Consider the following 18,493-nt stretch of genomic DNA (forward strand, 5'->3'; position numbering starts at 1 on the left):
CCCTTCCCTGCATCTGAGAAACTAAGGGGAAGAGCCAGACCATCCAACTCTGTGCTCAGCATTTTCTGAGCTTAGAGCGGGGAGAGGATGCCTCCTCCCTCTAGCATGCCTGGGTGAAGCTGGCCAATCCTTAAATAATTTTCCACTTTAATAAGCAATAAGAGCTCCTTTTGGCTTTTTAGTAACTAATAGTTGAGTTATCGTGAGCTGATTTTAAATTGTTGAACAAGTCACACATCTTCTATTTGGAGAGTAATTTTTTCCCTTAATGATTTTCTCTGTGCCCCTTTGGCAATCTGTGCAGTTTCTGGTATATCTTTTTGCCCTTCTTTGCAGTCCACAGACATTGTCACGGCTGAGGTAAACCCCAGGTCTAAAAATGTGGGCCAACATCATAGATTCTCTTTCAGCTTCCCCATGCAGCTTTTGAACAGTTTTTTGTTTCAAAATTTCTTGCAAGGATACCAAGAGTTTGGGGGAAAAAATAGATCATTCTTAAATCAGCTTTAAAGTAGGTCAGTTTGGGTGCTACTGTAATTGCATTTGACATTTTGCTTTAAACAAAGTCACACGTTGCTAACAGCTTAAATAAACCTTTCTCTGTGTAGACGAAATAAAAAAAATAAAGAACTTGTCTCTATGTGGGGGTGAGGCTTGCTAATGTAAGCTGGACTTCCTAATAGAAAAAGGATGGGAGAGGGCTTTCCAGAACAGCATGCTGACGCCTGCAGCTGGCCCAATGGTTTTACCTTCACCTAGCTCAGCGATTGGATCCTTGTTGGCTGTGGGGATTTCTGCTCCCAGTCAGACTTCTCCCCATGCCTCTTCTGAATTCTTTTTCCTCCATTCACTCATCAGTTAAGAGCATGCTCCTGGGCCAGCATCATGGCATGGCGTGTGAAGCTAATGCCTGTGATGGCTGCAACCCATATGGATGCTGGTTTGTGTCTCTTCTATTCCTTGTTTGATCCAGATCCCTGCCAATGGCCCAGGAAAAGCAGTCGAAGATGGCCCAAGTGCTTGAGCTCCTGATACTCTTGTAGGGATTGACCATCTCAAAATTCAAATGTATGAAAAATTACTCTAGTGTAAGAAATTCTGAAAAAGATTCTTAAAATGATATATCGATGATGTTGTTGATAATGGTGATGATGACAACGTATATATGGCTGGTGGTGATGGTGATGCTATTGGTGAGGATGGTGGTTGACAGTTCAGTTGTTCATGCTGGTGACAAAATTAGTAAGAGTGTTGTTTTTTGCTTTCTTAATCATGATGACGGGTTTGTTGTTGGTATTTTTAAGCATTTTATTGATTTGAAAGGCAGAGTATAGAGAGAGGAAGAAAGAAAAAGAGAGGGAGAAAGAGAGAGAGAGAGAGGGGAGAGAAAAAGAGAGAGAGAGAAAAAAAGAGAGAGAGAGAACTTCTACCCACTGGGTCACTTTCTGAGTTGCTGCAAAAGACTGGACTGGGTCAGGCTGAAGCCAGGAGCCAGGAGCTTCTTCCAGATCTCCAGGTGAGTGCAGTAACTCAAGGATTTGGATCATTGGCAACTGTTTTCCCAGGTGCATTCATTATCAGGGAGCTGGATTGGAAGTGGAGCAGCCAGCACTGGAACCCTGGTACCCATATGGGATGCAAGCACTGCTTTACCTGCTGCGTCCTAACAGACGTACCTCTGATGGCATTTTTTGATATGACTGATGATGTTGGTACTTATAACAGTTATGACAATGGTGTTAGTGCCAGGGTGGTACTTGGCCTTTTGGCTTCATCCATGTCATAGAGCAGGACCAGGAGAAATAAAAAAGACTAGTTGCTGATGTGCATATCAAAAGGTGTGCTTTCCATAGGGAATCTCAGAACCAGGTATGTGAACTTCCCAAGGAAGATTCAATATTTAGCTAGATGTGCAATTGTTTGCAAGCAGCATACTCTAAAGGAGTCATGATCACCAGAAACAGCTTCTAATTTAATACAATACTTCGTTAGCTGTGCTTTCCTTTCATCCCCTTTCCCACTGCCCACCTGTAAAGCATGCTTGTCTTTAACAACAATTTCTCAAGAGGCATTTCTCTGATCTTGATTCAGGAGTAGCACGTGTCTCCTCAGAAATGAGTTAGGATTCATCTTGTGTATCTTCTTGGCTGTCATCCATTTATCTTCTGTTTGGAACATCTTTTCGCAGTCAGATCTGAGCTGCAGCTTGTCTCTAAGGAATGTTAGGAGTCTTTTATTTGTCTCCCCCCCCCCATTACTCTTTCTCCAATGTCATCACTTGATTAAACATTTCTTGGAAAAGACTAAGGTAATAACATATGGGTGAGACCTAACTTCAGGGAAGTCCACAAAACAGAGAAGAGGACAAGCATGAAGTTGCATGGTTCCTGCTCCAGGTATTAGGTCCTCATCTCCCTTTCATGTAGAAATCGCATTGCTTAGCACATCACACCTCTTTCCTTCTAAGATTCACTTTTTTCCCTTCTCATTCATGACGTTTCCCGATAAACATCATAGTGTTGATTCTGTGTTTCTGTTCCTTTTTCTTTTTCCTGTAAGTTCAGGGATCTGCTTGGCAGACACGAATGATCCAGTTGGCATCTGGACTATGGAAGAAGTGGGCTATGGCAGCCAGGCTTGGCAGGTCTTTACTGAGTCTCTGCGTCAGGCTCTGCTTTAACAACTATTAGCATTTCCACCGGGGCACCTCGTGTTTACTTCAGTCAGTCTAGGGGTAGCTCAGCCATCAGTCTGCATGAAAATCCACCTGCCTACAACAGGTGAATACCCAGAACTCCATTTCTTCCTTCTTCCGTGTTCATTTTGTTAGGCCAAGTGAAGGTATTCTTTTGTCGGATGTAAACATTGTATATTTGAGAAACTTTACATATGAAAATAATGTGGATCTGGAATAATTATAGTTAATTGTAGTCAGAGGGCTGATTTTTTTCCTCACTGTGATTTGCTTTTGAAGCTTTGTGATGATCTTGTACGCTTTAACACAGATTTTTTTTTTTCCAGTTAACTCAGGTATAATACTTAGGAGTTGCAATGTCCTGACAGTTTCTTGAATTTATATAGACTATAGCAATCTGGAATTAAAAAAATATATGTATCTATATATATTTAAAGGCAGAGTTGAGACAGAGGGAGAGGGAGACACACACACAAACACACACATAGGTGGAGAGAGAGAATGGTTTTATCCTTTGGCTCATGCCTGCAATGGCCCCAATGGCTGGAGATGGGCGAGTTGAAATCAGGAGCCAGGCGCTTCTTCTGGATCTCTCAGATGCGAGGCAGGGGCTGAAGGACTTGGTCCATCTTCCACTGCTTTCCCAGGCACATTGTTGAGAACTAGATTAGACTTGCAGAAGCCTGGACACAGCCTGCCTCACAGCCTGGAAGTCTGCTCTGGTGTGCTGTGGAGGGACAGATGGGATGTGCTGTTATTTATCATGGGGTGGATGTTGTTGGCAGTACCCAAAATGCAGGTGTGAGTAAACAAGTGAGTGTTTTACGTGAAAAGTTTAAGACATATGCAAAGGAAGACGGAATTATAACAACTGGTCTTAGAGCTATTGGCCAGATTTCTAAACTGTCAACTAATGGTTCAGTTCTTTTGCTCATTCCCAGCCTTTTCTTTGCCTTCTCTCTCCATTGGGGTTCTTTAAAAGCAATCCCAGAAATCCTTCTTGCTTGCTGGCAGAACATCAGCAGATAATCCAATACACTGATCCGCAAGTTCACGGAGACTGAAGCCCTCAGCTTTCCAAAGACCACAGTAATCACCTGCGCAGATGCTTCGAAACATGGCACACTGTGTTTGAGAGTATATAGGCAAATATCAGAAGGCAATTCAAAGAAATATTAACATTAGGTCGTCTTGGGATGATGACACTGCCAAGGATTTGTTTTTTTTTTATATTTCTCTCTTTTTTTTTTCAGTGCACACAGTGGTTTTATAATCCAAGCTTAATCTTTTCATGCAATTGAAAGACTCAGCTTATTTTCTGCCAGATAGTCCCCTGCTATTGCATCTATTTGGAAAATGATCCCTGAAATACAAACAATTCTGCTTTTCAACCAGGCTATACTTTTTTGAAATTGTGTGATCACTCCAGTACTGTTGTCCCATGCTTGGGATACTCCTGGGGTCAGATTCATGGCTTTATCATCTCAAACCACTTAATTAAACAACCACATCTTTGGATCAGTTTAGATATTGGTGTGTTTCCTGGATCTGATAAACAGGTTTGGTCATCTCCTGGAATAGCTCCCTTTTCCATCATTTCAGGTTGCCTGGCCATCTCTCTCCTGCACCAAACTCTACTTTTTAATAGTTTGACATTGGCCATGGGCAAATGAGGCATTTCACAAGCAACTCCTATCTCACATGGATGACCCCTCTTTCACTCCACAAAGACTACATATATTGTAAAGCATTTCTTTTAACATATATTTGACTGTTATAACACTGTCTTTTGAAATAAATCATTTCTAGTAGATGCATTTTAATACTTTTCCTAGGAAGACAAAAATGTAGATGTATGTTAAATATCAGCAGTCTTCCAAAGTTGTAGGAACTGAGGAGTAAAAATAACCATGAATTGATAAACTAACCTCATTCCATTTTTTTCTATCTTGTGTTCTCGGCTGAATTCTCACTATGATTCTCAGTTGGTAGAGGAATAAGTTCCCTACTAGTGCAGGAAATATAAGAGATGTTGCTGCTTGAACTGACACTCCACCTGCACGGCTCCTTGGTGCTGACCTGGGAAGGCGTGACCCTGAAGTCCTCCATTCTCACCTTGCGGTCCTGCAGATTACGCGAGATGTTCACGATTCTCTCTTGAGGACAGCTTTTTCTTTCTTCCTTCCATGGATGTGCCCTCAGGTTCTAAGATCCCTTGCTTTTCTAAAGGTGTCTCTTTTTCAACACTTTAATTTGCGTATTTCTGACTTCTAGATCCATGTCTTAATCCATGGCTACGTTTCTAAAAGCAACACTTCTCTGTCAATATTATGTAGATACATTCAAGCGACTTCTATTCCTCCTCCATATAGCATAAACACATTAAAAAATCCTTATGCGTTGGCATTGTGTGGTCCACACACTCAGGAACAATAGCCATGTTCCTTCCCAGAGAGCTCATGTTCTATCATAATTTCCAGCACTTAGCTAGGAAGGGCCTTAATCATTCTGATGAAACAATTTCCCTTCCACAGTAACCGGAGCAAATCCTTCTGGAGACAGCTTATCAGCCTCCAGCAGAGAATTCTGTATTCCATTAAATTATAACAGCAATAATTTTTAAAATGTTAGCCTTAGTACATGGAGCCCAGGAGGCAGTAAGAGGTAAAGCAGTGCTGACTTCATTTGCTGGGTGCCCTGGGATCTCTTTGGGACAATCCCAGTGCTTTCCTGGATGTCCCGGGGTGCCCCAAGGGGCAGCGACAAGGATTTTGCTCTTCCACCTTCTGTCCTGATTCACTGGCACATTTTGTGGCAACTGAAATTTTTGCTAATGTGTACCTCCTCTTATATGAATTTTCGGTTATTTCCTTTTATAGATATCGATATATCTATCTTAGCATAGTTAAAAATATTTGTATTTTATCTGTCATGAGTTTTTGCATTCGTTTTGGTTTTTTAATATGACTCACTAGAGTGCAGTTTCCTTTCATGAGTGGGATTTTATGCTGGGAGCCTTGACACGTTGATCTCACAGTACTGTTTCAGGAACAGGTTCTTGGGTGTCATCTTTGGGCATGTATCTGTACTCCCAGGGCAGATTCTCCACTTCTCTTTCTCTCTCTCCCTTTCTCTCTCTTTCTGTGTTTTGGTAACAGCAAATGAGCTCTGAGGAAGAGGAAGGCACAAGGATTTTTATTTGAGTGAAGTCAGATAAAGGACAAGCCGATTGTTAGCTTGGATATATTCACTCATTGGTTTAGTAACGATTTATTTTATAGGATATGGATAGATCCAGATCTGGTACTGGGACCAGATGCCATCATCGAATTTTTGGTATTGTGGCCTAGCATGCCTCACTTTCCTTCTTCAAGGCTTAGTCACAGCTCCGTGCATGTATAGCTTCCTCTCTCCTTCTCTTCTTTCTTCCCTTCCTTCCTTCTCTCCCTTTCAGGCCTCAGCATAAACAGAGAGAGAGCAACAGAGCTTTTGTAAACGGCAGACTGTCTTGCTGTTCTGGAAGTCTGATGTTTTCTTGTTCTTTAAGGACACCATCCTATCCTGCTCATCTGGCTTCTGCCTGGGTCCTGAGAGGCCAAGGGGAAGGGTAGCTGGCCGGAGATAGGGTGGAGACAGTTGTGTGCTGTCCATCAGCTCAGGCTGACAGCACGTCTTTGGAGGGCAATCAATAGCTTTTTCTCATAATATTGGAACATGGACAGGGCACCTGGGGGCGGGTGTGGGAGGCGCTGCAGCTGTGCAATGCCTTAGCAAGCAGGGGGACACGTATGCTCTTATGCACATAGCCTGCTTTCCTTCTGAAAAGTGGAGAAGCAGAGAAGGGCAAGGAAACCATGAGAAGGGAGTAGATGGCAAAGTTCAGTGCTGGATTATCCCAGAAGGGGCTGGGCTTGTTCCCAGCCAAGAATTTAAAAGGGGGATAGAAAGAAGGCTTTCTCCCTCTTGAGACTGGGGAACACATGTTCCCTGATTCAAAGGGCAGAGCTGCAGCGCTCGGCTCATGCTTTATTCATGAGCCAGCCTACTTCTAGATTTGAGGGACAGTTATTTATAGCGTATAATCCATTTTACAAAATGACACTGCCCAGGCTGCAGGCTGAATTACATTTAAGGCAAGTGTCCTGAGCTGGATGGAAATCCTATTGATGTTTCTGAACATATATAATGTGTGCTCGAAAATGAGTATGTATAGCTCGTATTTTTTTTTTTTTTTGCCACATTTCTTCACAGTAGAACAGGTTTTCAACAGCCAGCCTCAGTGGTGAGCTATGGCGAAGAATGGAATGGCATGACATCTATTTGTATCTATTTCAAAACAGCAGGAAAAAATATTTCAAAGCTTACGTTAACACGATAGAGGGGCTGGATGAGGGAAAATGCTGTGCGGGGCTTCATTTTCTTATCAGTGTATCACTGTGATTTTTCTCCCATGTTCCTCACTATTTGCATTCAGCGGGTACCTCCTTCACAGCTGATGGTGAACCAGGTAAGTCAAGGTCAGTCAGGACTGCCCTCCCATTGACATGCACACTGCTCTCTGTAGATACACTTCAGGTAAGCTGTTACTACTGTGCTCCCCAAGAAGAGGCAGATGGGAGAGCTTCAGTCAGGGTTGAGGGGAGAACCGAAGACACGAGATACAAGGGCAGAGCCATCAATCTCATTCCCCTAAAAACACATGGCAGAGAATGCTTGTACAGGAATGGGGCAAAAAGAGTAGACTCTGGCCACACAATGGACCAATCTTTTTTTTTTTTTTTTTGTACCAGATAGGAATACCCTCTCTTCTCTCTTCCATTAGGTAGGCTGGTAACACTCCATTTTAAAAATGGAAAAGAACCATTGCATGATTATCATGTCAGTTAGAGAAGGAAGGAGGGACGATCAGTAACAGGCTGCTCCCAGGATTGTCATCAGCACAGAGCACGCATGCCTCCCAGGTGTCACAGGAGAACCTGGCTCGGGCTGACCGCGCTTGCTGATGTTGCACAAATCAACTTGTCGATATAAGGCCAAGGAGAAATTTCTGCCCTGTGTAAATTCAATCAGTTGACACGATGAAACACACTGACAATGGACAGCTTAGTAGGAGAAAAGACACATGCATTTATTAAGGTGGAAGAGTATGGGTGTCATGCCAAACATGAAACTCATAAAAAGAGCCACATTGTTGAATCTTAGAAGAGAGAAAGAAGTAGGGGGTGCTGTAGGTGATTTTATAGGAAAAGGTAGTGATTTTTATGAGAAATAACTGGATCCTCCAAACACAAAGTTGGCCTGTACTGTGACTGGCCAACTCGAATCTTGCTTCTTGCGAGTTGCTCTTTGAAGGATCTGATCCGTAGGTAGGTAGGGGTGCTTCAGGGAAACTCCATTCCTACATGACCAAGCGTTGGGGGCTGGGGTGAGACACAGGAGGATGGGGGATATCCGGGAGGACCTCAGTTCTCTTTCAGTTCAAAGTGTGCACCAGGCCAACGTGCCACCCCTGGGGATGCCGTTTTTCTGAGTCCCTGCATGAGCACCTGCAGAAGTTGCTCTGTAGACGGTTCTGGGCCCCCCAGTTGCATGTTACTCATACACTTGTTAGGCAAATCTCACTGCAGAGAAAGCAATGTGAAGGGAAAACATGGCTGCTGCTGAAGCCAAGCCAAGCTACTTTAGCTGGAAATGTTGGCTTTCAGCTAGATAATGTGTTTACCAAAGAGGTTCCTGCTCGTCCCCTCTCTTGCTAACAGCAGCCTCCCAGCAGTGGGGTCCAGTAGAGTCACAGTGTCCCGACCACCTGTGCCTCTCTTAGCTAACATCTTGAGCTCTGCACCTGAGCTGATGCAACACCCATGGAGTCGCAGGCACAGCGCTGACCACACAACCTCCAAACGACACAGGGTGCTCAGCCCCAAGGGCACGGCACCTCGCTCTGGTCAGTATTTGACCAAGCAATCCACCTTGAACCTAGCAGCCTGCTCTTGCAGAGTGCACAGTTGGAGGTGAGGTAGCATTGGCAGGGCATCGTCCAGGAGGTTTTGTTGAGAAAGAAAATGCTGTTCTTGGAAAATAAAGCTGGCCCTAGGTTATACTACCATGGAAGTCATTAATAGGCTTGTTACTCCATAAGAGTTCACTTTTGTTCCCTACTTCCCTCCTCCCACATTTGGACAGAAGGAAAATGGGTTAACTTTGCAAATCACCTAATGTATAGGAGTGCTTGGAAAGCACAGTCAAAATTTCATCTTCAGGGCAAAAATTTCAGTGTGGGAAGAATAAATCTTTTCCAATGTCAGAAAATGAATGGATACCACGAGGAGGGGTCTCTGTGGGAGTAAGACACGTGATTAGTTTTAGTGCAGAATTGAGAAAAAAGGGCACACAGTTGCAGTGGCAGCGTACATGGGTGGGATGTACGAGAAATGTTGGAGGGGCCAGTGCAATGGCTCAACAGGCTAATCCACCTGCTAGGCGGCCATCACATATGCACACTGGTAAGTGTCCCATCTGCTCTACTTCCTGATCCAGTTCCCTGCTTACAACCTGGGTATAGTTAAGTCCTTGGGCTCCTGCGCCCACCTAGGAGACCTGGTGGAGCCTCCTGGCTCCTGGCTTTGGACCAGCCCAGCTCTGGCCATTGCAGAGATTTGGAAGAGTGAACCAGCACATGGAAGGTCTTTCTGCTTTTCCTTCTCTATGTAAATCTGCCTCTCCACTAAAAATAAACATAAGCATTTTCCAAAAGGTCACAGGCCCTGGGAGATTTCAAAGTTCAAGGATCTAAGGATTCAGTTTTTCTGTTTTGCACATTTTTTATTAAGCTGTTCATCTGCCACAATGAAATATTTGTTAGTGGCTGCACACTAACAGGGCCTGAGAACGCAGGGCTCCTGAACTATTTGCATGCCACCGGCAGGTGTGGAGCGAGCGCCTCCAGAGAATGGGCACTAGGTGGCGCTGTCTCCCTCGTAATGGAAGTCGTGGCGCCATTCTATTTTTTGAAAAGGACTGGAATGAAATTTTCCAGGTTTCAAGGAAATCATCCTTTCTAATAATAACGAGACGGTAATTAGTAGGGGAAATGGCACACAATTATTTCACCATTTAATGAAACCATGATTCTCAGCTCCAGAAAAATGTCGTTTTTGAAAGTTCATTCAGTAAGCACGGGAAAATGTGCCGGCTTTTGTCCCTGCTGTACCTAGTGGCCATGCTTGATGATGTCCTTCACCTGTTCTCTGATCAGCTTCATCCCTCATCATACAAAGGCCAGGGGTTCACATCTGACCCCGGCAGACCTCCGACGGCCATCTGTGCAAGAGTCCCAGAGGGTCAAGAAGATTCCACATAGAATAAAGACCTGGGAGTCCCCCGAAGGGCATGCAGTGACCTGGCTGCACCAAGCAACTGCAGGCACAGGGCCACAGTTGTCTCTGCTGCGTCTCCAACAACCCACCTCTGCTTTAATGATGAGAAAACTGTAGGCTTAGGCAATTTTGTAACCTTCTCAAAACCAACTTCAAAGTCGGAGAGAATTTCGAAATTCAACTCTCTCTCTTTGGCTCTCACAGGCTTTTCACTACCTGTAGACAAACGCCCTCCTGCACCTGCCCTTCCAGCAGTCAGCTCTGAAGGGATGTGGAAAGGAACAGCAGGCAGCAACAGAAAGGATTGTGTCCTCAGGAAAACCCAAAGGGAAGAGGTAGGAATTGGACTCATCCACAGCTCTCTTTACAATGCACTCTTTGAGTCAAGGGAGAGATTCCAGAGAGATGACAGCACGAGATTCCTCTGGCTTTGCCACAGAGGATGTTTTTCTGAACAAGCGAAGATAAAAATGAGAATGAGTTTGGTACGCATGGCAGTGTAGTGAGCGGAACGTGGAGGATTCCCTCTCTGCTAGCATCTATCAGCCAGGGAGTAAATATAGAGGCTGGGCTTCCTGTGCTATTGTCTTCAAGCTCTATCTGTGTACGCTGTCACATCATTTCACCCACAGACCACGTGGCCACATGCAAACGTGGTTGTTCACAGTGGAGTGAGCCAAGGGCCAGCCTTTGTGGTCAGTTACCGGTTCGCAGTCCTTAGATTTGGCCTGTTACAGACACCTAGTCACAAATTTAGAGATTTGCTACCAAAGGTTGTGCAGGCAATTTGCTAAATGCTTTCTTATTAAGAGCCATCACAGATAGCTGTGGTCTGACAATTTGGCACTAGCTGCAGGGAGCCCATACTTGTATTTCTAGAAACCGCAGCCCAGCATCATTAAAAGAAGTATTACTTTGTGTTTAGTAGAGCACTAAATTGGTGATATATAGTTGCGATTCTGGTAGTGAATATCTCCGTTACCATGGCAACGATAGTATGCCATGTTCGGCTGCCCTGGGTGTTTCTGGGAGCAACCAGGTCTCCTTCAATTCCCCCATTTAGTCTGGAAATCCTAATAGCTTGCGTTTATGCATGCTGAATAAAATTAGGCATATTAGAGCTACAACACCGAGAATGCATCCAACTCTGTTATTATGTCAATTTACTACATGTTCATGAAGCATTAGCATTAAAATAAAATGGACAATTAGTGAACTGCAAGTGACTAATGCACCTACATTGTACAAATTTGTCTTTTCATATTCAAAGTGTTTGTAAGAACTCCAAGTTCTGCCTATTCAGCCACTAACCTCCGGGGTCTGCACGTGAGCCGTGGCACACCCCCTTTTAACCATGAACGTACACGCGCACACTTGAGTTGATGAGCATGCATGTGTGTGCACACTCAGAGACTCTCACCCACACACATGTGCTTGTACACAGATGTGTGCAAGAGTGAGTCAGATCTCTGAGGCGCAGCCTCTGCTCTGTAAGCTATGTCTGCTTGCAGGAGGAGAAAAACAATGAATCACGCTGGGAAGGGAAATGAAGGCAAGTAGGTCACATGTGACAAGGAATGAGGGTAAGCAGTCACTCTGATCAAGGGTTTGCTTCCCTGCATAGTGCTGCTTTGCTTGAGCTTGCTTGAGCTGCTTGTTCTCTTGCTTGGTGTTCTTTAAATAGCAGGGACTTCCTTTAACGAGGACTGTGTGTGCCTGTGTGATGTATGGAAGTCTCTGTGTTGTGGGCAGGTGGGAGAGGGAGGGAGGGCAAGAGGAAGGACAAGCAAAGGGGAGGAAGAGGACAAAAGACAGGATATTGAGCAGGAGGAAGTGGGGATGGGGGAAGGTATCCTGGGGCAGGAGAGAAGCTCAGAGCGAGGCATGAGTGGGGAAAGCCCCTCGTTCCCGCCCAGTCATGTGTTCCGAATCTCCTTTGTGAACCAAGAAGCCCCTGGGTCCTTTCTGGCTGCTGTCCCATCAGCGTCGGCCTGCACCGAGCAGGAAACGCCCCCTGGAGCTGGTGATCCTGAATTCTGCATGAGTTGCATCATGCTGCTGTTGACCGGGAGTCACAAGTGCCATTCTTGCTGCGACAACACATCTCAGGGGACCTGGTTTTAATAGCCCTGGGGTCTCCCTGTGGGGTCTTGGAGACAGTGGCTGGGCAGTGGGAGGGGAGAGCGCAACGCGGGGGGTGCTGGTGGAGGGTGTGTGGTAGGGTGGAGTTTTCTGCAAGGTCTTGTAGTCTGACCCACAACTCTGCTGAAAAAAAAAATCAGTAAAAACCTTCACCTACAGAAGCCAGATCGCTCACTTTCAACATCAGTGAGGAGTAAATGGAACATGGCGAGCTCTGAAAACAGCAAAATGCGGCAGGCGGCATTCCCTGCAGCTGGAAAAATACATACGCATCATTGGTTCCTTGAATGCAGTTGTGCTAGAAACAGAGGTTTAAAGATCCAGTGACTTCCTCAGGTATTCTCCACCCCCCCCGGGGGCATTAAGGGAATCAACGAAAGTGAAAACGGTTTTTATCTCTGGTGGCTCCAAAGTTGTAGGAAGCTGCCAAACAGCCAAGCTGCTCACCTGTTTTTGGTAATTATTGGAGAGAATTGGCATCCTTTTGAGTAAATACTAGGGAAATATACGAGGATGAAAGTTGAAAAAAAAATAGTAAATGATGTGCTAAGGTGATAGATACAGCTGTGCCTTTAGATAATGTTTTCAGCACCACAGAGAGTGCCCGTCCGCAATGCAGAAGCTTCCTCTGTCTTATACCAGATATCTCATTTTGCACACTCAGGATAAAAACTTTACTTCGATGTCTGCCTCTTCGGGGGAAGCTGGCGTGATGACAGTCACCTGGCATCCCCTCTGTGTTTAGGAGAACTTGGTGCACTGTGGCTTGGTCTCATACATCCAGCACGTCTTGCGCTCGACAGCACAGGAGACATGAAGTTCTCAGTGACCACGGGTGGGGAGTGTGCTGCCAAGTGTGTTATTTGTGTGTTGCTGCTCATGTCGGTTTTTGGGAGCAATACTGACTTCTGTGTTTCCTTTCAAAGATTTATTTACTTTAATTACAGTGAGAGAAAGGGAGAGACATCTTCCATCTGCTGGTTCACTCTTCAAATGATTGCAAAGGTCAGAGCTGGGCCGGTCTGCAGCTGGGAGCCAGGAGCTTCTTCCAAGTCTCCCATGCACATGTAGAAGCTCAAGGACTTGAGCCATCTTTCACCGCTTTCCCAGTCCATAAGCAGGGACTGGAATGGGAAGTGGAGCAGCTGGGACTAGAATCCCTGATCCTATGGGATGCCGGCACTGCAGACAAAGGATTAGCTTGCTAGACCACAGTGCTGAGGCTGCTAGCTTCTGGTTTTGGTCCATATGTGATTATCTTTTCTCACAGGTGAGAGGTGCTCATGCTGCAGGGCCCTGCAGCTCCTCTCTGCCTGTACCTACTTGATGACTGAGGAGATCCACACCCTGGTAAGCTGGATTTGTCCGCCTTTCATGGCATGGGTCCCTCTCTTGGGTTTCCCAAGAGTGGTGTTCCCAGGGATGCTTTCAGGCTGCCTTCCGGCTTGGACAGAAGTCTTCTCAAATGCCACACCTGGATAAAGCCCCTGGGTGATCCTTCCTTGTTTGTTTAACGGAGTTTTGTATTCACACATCCTTGTTAGTACTTCCTTTTATGCCTGTAAATTAAAGCTGTGCCCTCTGCTTGTTTTGACTAGGTCATTACCTGCAGGGCCCTTTATGTAAGGAAGATGGTTGTTAGCTTCATCTTGTGCTGCAGTTGCTTTTGCTTGGTGACTACTGATCATTTCAACCCTTACTACAGGTGCGAGTTCTTCGTTTATTTTAACAAATTTTCTGAAAAGCCTTAACCAGCTGCCAAGTCAATGATGTGTTCCTCAACTTTCACCATAGATAAACTCTTACTGGAAAAAAAGAAGAGCCTGATGAAGTATTGTTCCGTCAGTGAGGAGAATAGATTTTTTTCAAAACCTTTTTGTTGTATGTGTGTGATGCCAGAATCAGGCCGTTTTTCAACCACCTAGTCAGTACTGCAAAGCTTTTGCGGTAGCTGACCTAATTTTTCTAGTTCGCTCTTTTTAAAAAGATCTTTCTATTTTTATTTGGAATGCAGATTTACAGGAAGAAGGAGACACACGTATACACATAGGTATCTTCCAGCAGCTGGTTCAGTCCCCAAATGGCAGTAAAGGTCTCAGGTGGACTGGCCCAAGTCTGGGAACCAGGGGCTTCTTCCGGATCTCCTACATATGTACAGGAGCCGAAGAACCTGGACCACCTTCTACTGCTTTCTCAGGTATACTAGCAGGGAATTGGATGGGAAGTGAAGCAGCAGGGACTTGAACCAGTGTCCACTGGGATGCTGGCATTGCAGGTGGTAGCCTAGCCAACGGTGCCATGGCACCAGCCCCAGCTTTTCCTGTTAAGTAGAGAACTTCTCATAATAATTGGATCTTGGAAAGCTAACCTGAGGTATTTACTCAAGACTTGATGAGTTTGTTTCTTTCTTCTTCCTTTTTTTTTAAACTATCACAAAAGTTTATTTAAAAAAAAAACCCAAAAGCCATGAAAATGTACATGTTCCAACTTTCATATCACATCATAGCAAAGCAGGTCCTTTTGGAGAGCAGACATGGATTTCTTTGCCAAACACTCATTATACTTGTTCCGAGGCTTCTAACATGATGATACCATTGGCTTGTATTGCCACCATCCCAATATTGTTCTGCTGTCCACCATTTGCCATCTCCACACATTCATATATCACCAGATTCATGAAGGGATCAAATCCTCGCAGTATCCCCTGGACATGTCTGCTGCCATTGCATTTTAATGACAATTTCTTGTCCACAAACTTTTTCAACATGGGAGGGTGAGCTTTGCTCATGGCAGCGGCTCGTGGTGCTCACAGACTCCTGGAAATACAATCGGCTTGACAAGTTTCTGTATGGTCAATTGAGATGGGTCCTGAAAATATATTTGCAAACTTGCCCCCTCCTTTATTGTTTAAGGATCATTCATTCCTATTAATCGATTGATTCCTTTGAACCAATTACATCCAGTGTTTAAAAGTCACTGTGACAAAAGTGATTTTAAAAAGTAATGGTAGCCTACTTGTTGAGTAATGGCAGTATACTTCTCCCCATCACAGAACCCAGAGAAGGACCAGCATTCTGCAACCTGAGAGTTAAAAGAGGAATGACACGCGAACCAAGGAGAAACGTATTCTGAACCCCAGAGACCCAGATCCGGCTGCATAGCTGTGGGCTAATTATCAAACGATGTGTCTGAGGATGTGTTGGCGCAGGTGAGCTCGAAGTACAGGGCTTCCAGTCATCAAGGCTAAGGAGAAATCAAGGGCTAAAAGCATCCAAGCATGAATGACGGCTTGGAAGATGTTTCCACGTTCAGTTCCGAGTGGCTGGCTGGATGGGTTTTGGATGCTGGGAGAAGGTTAGCTTAGAGAGGAAGAGGCCAGGCCTCAGGGAGACTATGAGATACCCCAAACCACATCAGGTCCCGGGTGAGTCAAGGTCAATTGAGTTTTCACCAAGGCCGGTCTTGTTACCAGATGCAGGAGGTACCTGTCCACATGAATCCGGGCAAAATTGCGTGTGACATCCAAGTCATGAATAAATGAGTCCTGACTCTTAAATAGGAGTTTGGATGAAATGCTAGTTGCCTAAGGCGAGGTCAGCTGTTGGCCTCTCAATCCCAGGGTTCTGACAGCTCCTTAGCATAACGGGTCCTAATCAAGGGCATGACACAGTTACTTGGGCTGATTGGATTTCTTCTAACATCTCTGCTAATTATTTATTATTCCCATTAACATCTCTCAGTGTTTCCACCCTGATCGGCTGCTAGCCAACAGTGTCGAGCTTGCAGAGATGGTCATGCGTGCCCTTGGTCCTCAGAAAGCAAGGATCAAGGTGACGTGCTTCCCTGAACACTCGTTGTATTTATGTTATAAAACTGTATTGGCTGTCAGAGGACGGGACCAAAAGATATTTGGCAACAGCTTGGAAATACGCAGTCTCTTTCCCTTGTTCCTATAAGGATTTCAGTTATATGAAAAGCAAATGGCTGTCTGAAAGGATTTAAAAACATTGGCGGGACTGTTGAGTTAAAAGGTTGAGGGCCAGCGTTCAGGTAACAGTTAAGAGGCTTGTATCCCGTATTTTGTCTCAGCAGTGGCTGGCTTTAGTGCCTGACTCTTCTTCCTCACTCCGGCTGTCTGTGCATAAAGACCAATAACAGCAGGAGGCGACAGGATGGCTCCCGTCCCTCAGCTCCTGTCCCCAGGGTAGACTTGGATTGAGTTTTCAGATGGGTCCAGCTCTGCTTGTCGCAGGTGTTTGGAGAATAAGCTAGTTACATGGAAGTTCTCTCTGTGTGTCTGCCGGCTTTCAAACAAATACATACGCAAATGAAAGAGAATTTTATTGTGCGACAAAAAAATTTGCAGTTGATTCTCAGAGGGTGTACACCCTAAGAGGTGTGCGTTCAAAATGTGCTGAAATAAACCTAGCTTAGAAGGCTCAGTTCACTTTTCCCTGGGCTTTTGGAGATCCTCTTTGTACTCCGATTATGAAGTTTGAGCTTAATAGAGAATCAGCTTCGTCATTTTCCCCCAGTGCATTAATTTCATGGCTAGATCAGGAGTCCCTGCTTCACAAGCCACATAGCAGTTCACAGAGAGACTAAACCGGAAAAAAACACAAAGAAATCTTATAAGCAGTTATGGGGAAAATCTGCAGTGTTTCTCTAACTCCAGTGTGACACGACCTTTCCAAGGTATCAGGCGATTTTATTGTTCATCTGACTGTCCACTATGTTCCAAAGCCCAATTACTACCATCTGTGGGAGAAACAGGAGCTAAAGGTCTCATATTTGTGTCCCGGCAACCACGGAGGATGTTTCTGACTTCGCCCGTCCTCTGCCTTTGATTCTTAATGAGCGATGGATGCAGCTGGGCGACTTCAGGAAGAACCACTGCCTCACTTAAAGTTTCCAGAAGACAGTATAAAAGTATTAAGTTGCTTTCACGCATTTGAAACTACCCTCATTTACTTTGAGAAGACTCTTCTTAAATATGTATTTGTACTGTGTATTTGAAAGACAGTGTAGTAGAGACAGGCTGAGACTGAGACAGAGAAATCTAAATGCTGGCTCACTTCCTGGGTAGCTGTAACCTCCAGGACTGGCCTGGGCTGAAGACGTGAGCCTGTGTGAGTGACAAGGCCCAAGTGCTTGGACCTCGACTGCCACCTTCTCTGGTTTATTAGCGAGAAGCTGGGTTGAAAGTGAAGCAACTGGAACTTCCACTGTTGCTCTAGAATGGAGGCTGGCACCACCAGTGTAAGCTTAATTTGCCACACCAGAATGCCAGCCTTCCCGACCGCTATTGGACAGATTTATCACAGCATTTAAGGTTTTTAACTTGGGGCTCTTGAGAGCACTAAAACCATGATTTTTTTTTCAGGTCCTAATTCCCATGAAATGTGAAATTTAAAAAATGTCACTTGTCATTTCCTAAACCTCAAAATGTACCAAATTGCTATTCCTCTTATCATGTGAATCAAAAATAAGAGCACAGAAACCAAAGGATTATAAGTATGGTGCAGCAAGCTAATCCTTCACTTGCAGTGCCAACAGCCCATATAAGCCGATTGCTCTACTTCCTGATCCAGCTCCCTGCTTATGGCATGGGAAAGCAGCAATAAATGCCCCAGGTCCTTGGGACCCTGCACTCACATGGGCTACCTGGAAGATGGGCTGTGAATAGGCTCAGATCTGGCTTTTGTGACCATTTGGGGAGCGAATAAGCCAATTCTCTCTGCAAAATCTGTCTATAAAATAAATATAAAGCAACTTTTAAAGAAGCACAATTGTCTGTGAGTTTGTGTTTTTGTCCAGTGTTGAGTGTTGGTGCTGTTTTTGACTCAGTAAGTGAAATGTGTGGAGTGCCCCATTTTTCTCCTCACTCAGATTCTCGGCTCTGAAAGATGAGTTCCGTTGAGCTCTATTGATGCCTTCTCTCTCCTGGGTCCTCCTAGTAGCTTCCTCGACTTCCTGTCACAGATGGAAATGCCCTAGCTGAAGTCTTTCCTGCCTGGACAGGTGTGTGAGTCTCTATGCAGCCATGAGGCATCTCCAGTGTCTCAGATGAATTTTCTCAGGTAAAGCAGGGCTGAGCCCTTGATCTCCTTGGAAATGAGGCAGAGAGTTTCCGGTTACAGTAGTAGTGAGCACGCATGATCACTGAAGTCTCGTAGGGCGGAGATGGGGGCTGACAAGGCTGTGCAAAGCCTGCTGTTTCAGGACATGATCTGCCTGAATGTCAGGGGTCCGTTTCTCAGCTTTGCTTGGCTGCAAATGG

The 18,493-nt window shown here is 45.0% G+C and overlaps 1 protein-coding gene across 1 annotated transcript; it reads right to left on the minus strand.

Moving 5' to 3' along the window:
* Window positions 1–14,770: 14,770 nt before the first annotated feature.
* Window positions 14,771–15,001, minus strand: LOC121148147 (small nuclear ribonucleoprotein G-like). Its single transcript, XM_040968217.1, has one exon. It carries the CDS (start codon window positions 14,999–15,001, stop codon window positions 14,771–14,773), a length of 231 nt encoding a protein of 76 aa, XP_040824151.1.
* Window positions 15,002–18,493: the final 3,492 nt, after the last annotated feature.

The sequence above is a fragment of the Ochotona curzoniae genome, unplaced genomic scaffold (assembly GCF_017591425.1).
Source record: "Ochotona curzoniae isolate NIBS_2020 unplaced genomic scaffold, NIBS_Ocur_1.0 scaffold_4683, whole genome shotgun sequence".
Taxonomy (NCBI): domain Eukaryota; kingdom Metazoa; phylum Chordata; class Mammalia; order Lagomorpha; family Ochotonidae; genus Ochotona; species Ochotona curzoniae.

Bases quoted from the DNA above. Each gene is read 5' to 3' on its own strand.
- LOC121148147 (XM_040968217.1), bottom strand. From the start codon at position 15,001: ATGAGCAAAGCTCACCCTCCCATGTTGAAAAAGTTTGTGGACAAGAAA.